General features: G+C 52.5%; 1 protein-coding gene and 2 pseudogenes across 1 annotated transcript, besides 5 other annotated features; all 3 read right to left on the reverse strand.

Moving 5' to 3' along the window:
* Positions 1–161, reverse strand: Tc00.1047053511347.11 (mucin TcMUCII, putative; the record flags this gene model as incomplete). Its single annotated transcript, XM_800701.1, has 1 exon — positions 1–161. A coding segment is annotated over one exon (161 nt), but the record flags the coding sequence as incomplete, so codon positions are not given.
* Positions 1–3,063: a sequence feature (areas not merged during assembly with more than two copies in the genome that could not be assigned to a particular haplotype).
* Positions 3,064–4,098: a sequence feature (haploid, Esmeraldo-like haplotype).
* Positions 3,755–4,978, reverse strand: Tc00.1047053511347.20 (annotated as a pseudogene).
* Positions 4,099–8,984: a sequence feature (areas not merged during assembly with more than two copies in the genome that could not be assigned to a particular haplotype).
* Tc00.1047053511347.31 lies at positions 5,227–5,523 on the reverse strand (annotated as a pseudogene).
* Positions 6,566–6,591: a sequence feature (AT_rich).
* Positions 8,527–8,552: a sequence feature (AT_rich).

Below are 8,984 nucleotides of genomic sequence, written 5' to 3' on the forward strand. Positions count from 1 at the left end.
TCACTGACCCCCGGTGGTCCTCCTGGTACAACAGACGGTGAATGGGTTCCGCTTACAATATCTTCAACCTGAGCCGTCTCAGTCTCTGACGCGCACACGGACGGGCAGCAGCACAGGGCAAGCACCAACAGGGCGCACAGCAGACGGCACGTCATCATCATCGTGAGTGTGGTCGTTCAGTGGTGTGGAGCTGATCTGCACAGTGAGGGACATGGAGAGCAACAGGGGAGACGAGAGGTGCGGCAGACACACACAGAGGGCACACCGCATGAGGAGAGGGCAGCAGCCAGGCATGCACCGTACGCCGCACACCACGCACGACACACACTCCAATCCACGGCAACAGGCACACACCCACACAGCCCTGCCGCAACAACAACACACAGATGGAAAAGGGAGAAGCAAACATGAGTGACACACAAGGCTCCACCGCATGCACATACGGCGAGAGCGGTCCGTCATATCTGCACCCCTCACGGAGGGTACACACACACACACAAGAAGGTGCAGCGCACACAGCAACAAAAAAGCAAAGTAACAATAAAAAAAGGAGATCCCCGCACACCACGTGGATTGTTGGTCCACGGGAAGCGCAGCCAATATTCATCACAAAAACAACTCAGTTGGCTTTTGGCCTTCGTTCATACTCAGCGCACACCACTTCATGCAGGCCCGGCCATCACAGCAGCAGCAGCCGCACACGCAAAAATAAGCGCAGGGAATGGAATAAAGCAAGCAACCATTTATTTGTGTTTCTCTTTCAGTGTTGGCAGCCATCCGCATATGTTGTTTTGTTTTGCGGAGGGCAAACCTTCATGCCTGGGTCGTGTGTTGGGGATATCTGGAGGGAGCACAATTATTGTTGTTTTTTCCTCTTGTAAATTTTTCCTGTGTTGGTGCAGCCAAGAATTCATTTTCTGTTGCTCCTGCCTTTCGCTGGTAAAGTGTTGCAATAGATGTTTGCTTTTCCTTCCGTTGCTGTGGCACCTGATTCCTCACCGTTTATTGCGGTGGAAATAAAAATATGTGAATGGACTCCCACACACCAGAACGCACGTTCGCTCCTATTTATTGGTGCATGGAAGGGCATGTGTGTGTTTGGTGGTGTCTCGTCCATATATTTTGTGGGTGCACATTCTCCTGCAGGCTGAGGGCGGGATGACGCTCTGTCGCGGTGCACTTCCCTCGCATGCCGCCCGCTGTGATTCATCATGCATCACCCCCTCACATATTCCGTGGTGCCACACCGCTGATATTATTGCGGCCGCTGTGATTCCGCGTATTTCGCGCATTTGATTGTGCCACAATACACCCACTCGTGTGGCCGCCGCATCCAAACAGCGGTGCCCAACACCGTGAGCGGCAATCCACATCCTTGCATGTCCCAACGCAGTGGTGTCTGACTGTCATCCAGGCGTCAGACAACAAGAGAGTCTTGTGCTGGCAGTACAACACACGGAGCCGCAGTGAATGGCTCGGGCGGAGACGCATCCATTTGTCGCAAAGCAGTGAAAAGGAGTCGGTCAAAAATAATGCCGGCTGCACTCACGACACCATATCCACAGCCAAAGCTTGCGACGTGATGTGTGCTTCACTGGTGCTGTGAAATGCCTGCAGACGACGTCACTAGTGGAGGCACAGGACCCATGATCAGTGGACAGACAATAATCGGCATGGGAGGCCACAAAAGACAGCAACGACGCCAGCAGCAGGAGAAGCTCCCTCTCGCTCTCTTTGTTGCATCTGAGAAGCAAATATTCCACCAGCTAAAGCTGGCTGTGCCATCGTGACACTCCATGCACGTCGTGGCTGCGTCAACACATCCTGTTCCCTGCAGCGCCTCACTCCGTCCACCAAGTGCATCGGTGTGTGCCGTGCCTCGGCTTTTCGTGAGGACCACAACGATGTGAGGGTCACCGAGTCGCAGCATGTTTGTTGTGACGTTGTTGCATGGCACCTGCACACACACACACGCAGCGTCTGCATCCCTCCCTGTTGTGTTCGCCCTCTGCCGGAGTGGCCACACACACGGGCAGCAGCAAAATCACTTCACCCTCGACGACCCAAAATCAACACCGACATCCCTCGCGACGCAAATATCTCAGTTGCCAGCACGGGCTTCCTGTCGCTCTGCCATCGACGCTGAAACACGGCACAGTGCACGCACTTATTTTCCTCGTGTGCACTCAGCCGTTTGGTCCACAAATTCCTCGATGGGCTGACGTCCATAAAAGCACGCCACAAAGACCACTGTGATCACACAAGCTCTTGCGATGAGCGTCTGTGTGTGCATGGATCCGCTGCTCACACGTGCTGGCAGGCAGCCTGCAGCCGGTGCCCTCGTGCCAGTTCATCGGCTCCACCACGGAAAAAAGAAAACGGCCTATTCCCGATGCACTTATTCCCACCAGCAGCACCAACACGCTGGTCGCCAGCCGTCATTCCTCAGCACATCCAGGAATGCTGAAAAGTGACGTGGAACCGTCAGCCAGCAATGCCAAAATCCCCGCACACATGTCGGCTCCACCAAATAAGACACACAAATCACAAACAACACCCCTCACATGTTTTCCGAACATCATTCCGAAACACCGCAACACGCCAAACAGAAGTATTTGTCACTCCAATGCACCTCCTCACGCAATCACATAGTCCATGCACCACGCACGGCAGCAGTTCACACGCGGTCAAACAAGTGATCCTCGGGTCAGTGCTATCCACGTGCTGCAGTGGGAAGTAAACAAAAGAGAAGAGCCGCCAAACCCCAAAAGAGTGCCACGACTGGCCGCAAGTCAACGAAACGCAGCCACTCAAATGAATTCAGTCCTAATGCCATCAACCTCCCACCTTCCCCACAAAAGCTGCAAAAGATTGAAACGCACCGTCCAACAAATTCTTTGTGCAACAATAAAGGAAGCCGCGGTGCTCCCTGCTGTCAAAGTCCGTTGATGACGCCTTCATGGGGACGGGCACCCATCGGTTCTTACAAACGACGCTGCACACCCGCGACGCATCGTGAGCTCTGAGGCACACGTCCCTCGCCATTACCAAAGATGCCAATGCACCGTCGGTACGCAACAAATCGTCAAGGAACGAAGGATACGTCAGGCTGACAGCAAGACACCCGCCGACAAATCACAGCGCAGACATGAACACAAACAGCACCAAAAGCGGCGCCGCAGGGTAACTTGGATCAACTGACGAATGGCGTATGTGGAAGAAACAACATGTTGGCTTGACAAAGATACAAGAGGCTGACACTCTCTCAACAAAAAACCGTATAAGAATGCAAAAACAAAAAGTATTCAGGCGTCCACAGTCAACGCCAGCCACTACACAATAAAAGTTCCATGGGTGCACGCACCCACAACACAAGCAAAACAGTAAAAAAAAAAAAAAAAAGAAAGCCGAGGCGTGGGACGACCAGCGCACACACTCTCATTGCTCCCGTAAAGCAAAACACACACACAGGGAGAGAGAGAGAGAGGTCGCCCACTCAATGCAATAAAAACAAAAAAGAAACAGTTACGGTGCTCCGCCCATGCAGCCAGGCAGGACGGCAGCGGTGCGTGTCGTGCAAAAGAGAGCACCAACGGGCCTGCATGGGTGTGCATGCAATATATACAATGGGCACATTATGTGTGTGCTTCGTGGGATGAGGTGAGGGCGAGAGTCCATGCAAGGGGACACACACAGAGAGTGAGTGAAGGACGAGTGTGTGTGCGGGCGGTGCATGGCTCTCTCTCACTCACTCTCACGCGGCCACCACCGCAGAAGCGGCAGCCGCACACGCAACAACAAGAAGCAAAAGAGGGGAGGTGGTGTGCAAGACCGCGGTGCTGCTGTCACTGTTACCGTCATTTTTATTTGCCGTGTTATTTGCACCAAAGGCGGTCTTCTCTTTCGTGGTTTCTCCGTCATTGTCGGAGGGATGTTAATGTTGGTGGCCTTCTTCTTTAGCTGCCGTTTCGGAAAATTTAGCATCTTTGCGAACTTTCGCGTCTTCCTTGTCTGTCTCAATTGTGGCAGCAGCAGCACCACCTGCTCCTGCAGAAGCTTGTGGCAACGCTGGGTCAATGGTTTCATTTGATTTACTTTTCTTTGAAGCCGAGGGAATTTCCCCTTTCAATGGATCTGATAAACTGGCGGCGGATCCCTCCTGTTGCATGCCCTGTAGTTTTACAGGTGGCGGTGACTGTTGCGTTGACTTTGGCTCTGTCGTTGAAGCATTCGGCGCCTTTTCTTTTTGCGCTTTTAGTGGTTGCAGTTGTTCTTCCCCTTGGCGTCGTTTTTCCTGTACTTCTTGATGGCCTTGAAGTAAATGGTCATGCTGGGATAATCCTCTGTGCTGTACGTCGGTTTCGTGTTGTGTTTGTCCTGGTTCTGCTTCCTGTTGCTTTCTTTCCTGCTGCGCTGAGTCTCCTTGTAGCGCTGCTTCTTGTCCTGCAAGTTGATTTCTTTTTAGTACTGAAGCGTCTTCACGCGACGATTGTTTTTCGTGACCTTCTTTGTTTTGCTGTTTATTCTTCTCCTCAAGTCCTTTTTTTGTTTTTACTTCTTCAACATCTTGCCGTATTTGCCCCGTGACTCCTGTATCTTGCACTGGGTAGGTTTGATGACTCTGACCAGCACCGGTAGGTGGCGCAGGAGGCTGTATGCCTGTTTGGGGATTTGGGTCACCGGACTCGTGTGACGGCAATAACGGATCGGTAGAAATAGGATCCGTGTCGTTTGTCGTCGCCTTCGTACATTCCGCGATATTTCCTTCCGACCCCGGCTCCAAAGTGCAGGACTTGTGCTCCAAACCTTCTTTTCGATCCATAACTTCTGATGATCCACCTTTTAGGACTTCGGGCCTCTCAGAAAAAGAAAAATCCACATTCTCACCAGCATCATCGGCAGCAACTCCAGATAAACCGCACCACAGCTCGCAAAAAGCACTCACCAGCAGCACATGGCCAGTCATCATCGCCATCATCACTCCTGTCACTTGCGTGCAGCCTTCAGCACAAACTAACTCCCCGTCAACGCAGAGTGAAAGCAAAGAGAGAGAGACAATTCCCACAACCACGCACCGTACCATCCAGCGATGAGAGTCACGCATTACCACAACAACAATTGGGTGGGCGCGGTTCAACAACAATCAAGACAAAACAAAAGAGCAACGCTCCTCGCCCGTGCCCTGTTCCTCACACTCCCGCAGTTATTATTACTGTTATTCCCTCTCCTCAGGCACCCACAGGCACGCCACGCTCACTTCAACACGCGCCCCCCCCCCGCACACGCAGCTGCCATGCGCTCCCGCCGCGCCGCAAAGTCCACCAGCTCCTCCCAGTCAAACAGCTCCGTTTCCTCTACAACCGCCGGCATGCCCCAGCCGCGAAACACCCACGGCGCCACAATGTCGTGCCGCCTCCCCAATCGTGAGCGCAACGCCCAACGCGTACCGGCGCACGTGCCCCACGCGCTGAAACCACAAGCCGATCAGGTTGGCCGTCATCAACGGTGTCTCGTTGTCCTCCTTTAGCAAACCCTCTCATCCTCTCAGTCCACGGTCTGGGTGCCATGAAGGGGCGTCAAGCGAGGTTCCCCTTCTGTGAAAGACGCCGATGTGCGTGGCGGAGTCGGCAGTCACCCACACTCAGTTCCTCACATCTCCCCTCCCCTCCCCTCCACTCTTCCACACACAAGGACGGCGTCGTGGGGGAACGAAGTCCGCCGCACAGCGCATGCACGAGGGCACACGCAGAAGCAACGCCATCCACGTCGCACCGTAAGATAGAGCCATGCGCACACAGCACACACGCGGCCGCAAAGAAACGAACGAGGCGCGTCCAATACCACGGCGCAGCCCTTTACTTCTCTCCGCCCTGACAAATTGGCACCGCACCTCACAGCAGGTTGTGGCGAGTGGCGTCGCACACTCACAAATGCGGCACGGCGCACACCATCCGCTCCTCTCCGAGTGCGCTCAGCATGCCGGGGCAGGATGCCCAGTCACCCTCGTGACATCGCAATGGGTAGAACAAACAATCGTCGTCGCAAACCATCGGCGCCTCTAGCAGAAAAGAAAAAGATATGAGGGCAGTTCGGAAACACAGCCAGCAGAAGGGCACTCAACGACACACGGAGGCACACAGTGGCAGTGGACACGGCATAGACGAAAAGAAGTCCGCAGGGATTAAAAAAAAAAAAAAAAAGAAACTAAAATGAATCGCCCGAACTTCCATTTTGTGTGCCATGCAGCACAAGACGATCACGTGCGTATGAATATTAACTGCACAAGTAAAAAATGTAATGAAAAAGGGAAAAAGATCTTATTACTCCACCAGCCCACACAACATCCCTTACATTTTATGCGACATCCGGCCTTTTCTTCCAATCCTCCTTTTGTGCAGCCCGTGGGACGCACAGTAGCGGAGCCGGCACCGCGTGTGTGCAACAAGAAAAAAACAAAATAAAGAAGGAGAAACACGTCGCTCATAACAGTGTGCAGCAACCGACCATAAAAACATAAAAGAGAAACTGGTTATTCAAACAAAATACCAGAAGCAACAGCAAAAACATTTTAAAAAAATTAAAATTAAAAAACCGCAAAAACGACAGCACATATTCCCCGTGTGGTGTCGCAATTCCACACTCTTTGGCTTACAGTAGTGCCACAACTCCACACAGTCCCAGAAGTATCAACAGCCGAGACACGCACACACGCGCAGTGCTGTCACCACGTAAATCACGAAGGATCAATTTCGCTTCATTGAGCAGGGCGAGGCGGTCTTCTGGACTCCCGCCGCTCTCGGATACTGAGTAGTGACTTTTTGTGATGAGGTTTTTCGTGTCCAGAGGCACTGCGTTCACTCAATACGTCCGCACTATCCTTAACAACCAAACCACTGCCCGCAATGTCATTTTATGGAGCGGGGATATTTTGTCTATTGGCGTTGCGCTCATTCACCTCGTCTGTGTTGTCCCCGGCAACGTGTTCACATACTCTGCTCCCTCTTTTCTACCTCTTTGCTTTGTGTTTCTGCAGGCACACAAACACACACACACAAGATGCACATTGCAGTGGATTTGAATGCTTCTTTTGCAGTGCATGCTGGCAGTTGCGTGTGGCGGCTGTTGTCTTCCGTGGCCATGAGGAGAAGGGAGGAGGAGAGGGAGTGCGCAGTCCGAGTCTCCTTTCCTGCGGGTGTGGAGCACCGCGTGTGGCTGGTGCGATGGGTGCTCGCTCCGTGTGCGTTGTGTGGTGGCCGTGGGTTTTTGCCATTTCCCGTTGGCTGTGGGAATGAGCTGGGAGAATATGGTGGTGGATATCTTCTCCTCCTGCATGGTGGGTGGCTGCTGGCGTTGTGTGCCTTCCTTGCGTGGATGCCGTTTCGTGGTGTGTGAACTGTGCGGCTGGGCCTGCTACCCTCTCCTCATGTTGTCTGCTCTCTCTCTCGCTGTATCCGCTGCACTCCGCCCCTCTCCCTCTTGTTGCATTCCTTTTCCTTCTGTCTCACGGATAAGCTGACTGGCTCCAGCGACTTCACTACAGGTGATGGTGACTGCGATGATGACGGTGCGGCGCCGTGTTGGTCCTTGCGCTCTTGTGCTGCTGCTGCTTGTCCGTGTGTGTGACGGCTGCTGGGAGTTCTGGACATGTATCTGGTGATGCGGATGCGGTGGTTTTGCCGGTGAATGTGTCGTGTGCTCCGAGTGACGGCAGCCCGAGCTATCGCGTGCGTGTGTGTGGGCGTGGAGGAATTCTTCTGCTGCCAGTGCTGAGGCTCAGTATGAGAATTATACTTTCAGTGGCTTTGATGTGCGCATCCATAGCAGAAATGGTGTGCTGTGTGCTGTGTGCCATGTGGCCCATGCGGTGCACACATGTAGCAACTGTGCTGCCAGCTGTGCAACGGAAGAGGAAGGGGCCATCGTTGCCTTCACGATGAATGTGACGACACACAAATACGCCGGCCCTTATGAATTGTGGCGGCGTCAAATTTCTCCCGATGGAGCCATCCATCCGCCTGCACGGAGCAGCGATGCTGGCCAGAAGGGCATCTGTCAGTTGCCGCCGCCCCGTGAAGGGAAGGATGACACAAAATCTGGTGGGACAACTGCACCACAAACTAATGCTGAGCCGTCACGCCAAAACGAGGATTGGCGACAGTCTGCAGCGGCTGACGGACCCAACACCGTCGATCCGAGTCCCGCATCCAACACGGCAACCAGCACTTCTGAGACGAGGCCTGAGTTTGCTTATGTTCAGAAGATAAAAGTGGCTTTGAATGCATTGGAAACGAAATCTGTGCCCATCACGGAGCCGGTTACTTTACAGCGGTTGAGTAAATTGGCGTTGGATTCACGCGACATGACGCAAAATTGATCCTTCGTGATTTATGTGGTGACAGCACTGCGCGTGTGTGCGTGTCTCGGCTGTTGATACTTCTGGGACTGTGTGGAGTTGTGGCACTACTGTAAGCCAAAGAGTGTGGAATTGCGACACCACACGGGGAATATGTGCTGTCGTTTTTGCGGTTTTTTAATTTTAATTTTTTTAAAATGTTTTTGCTGTTGCTTCTGGTATTTTGTTTGAATAACCAGTTTCTCTTTTATGTTTTTATGGTCGGTTGCTGCACACTGTTATGAGCGACGTGTTTCTCCTTCTTTATTTTGTTTTTTTCTTGTTGCACACACGCGGTGCCGGCTCCGCTACTGTGCGTCCCACGGACTGCACAAAAGGAGGATTGGAAGAAAAGGCCGGATGTCGCATAAAATGTAAGGGATGTTGTGTGGGCTGGTGGAGTAATAAGATCTTTTTCCCTTTTTCATTACATTTTTTACTTGTGCAGTTAATATTCATACGCACGTGATCGTCTTGTGCTGCATGGCACACAAAATGGAAGTTCGGGCGATTCATTTTAGTTTCTTTTTTTTTTTTTTTTTAATCCCTGCGGACTTCTTTTCGTCTATGCCGTGTCCACTGCCACTGTGTG

The sequence above is a fragment of the Trypanosoma cruzi genome, genomic scaffold (assembly GCF_000209065.1).
Source record: "Trypanosoma cruzi strain CL Brener 1047053517099 genomic scaffold, whole genome shotgun sequence".
Taxonomy (NCBI): Eukaryota; Euglenozoa; class Kinetoplastea; order Trypanosomatida; family Trypanosomatidae; genus Trypanosoma; species Trypanosoma cruzi.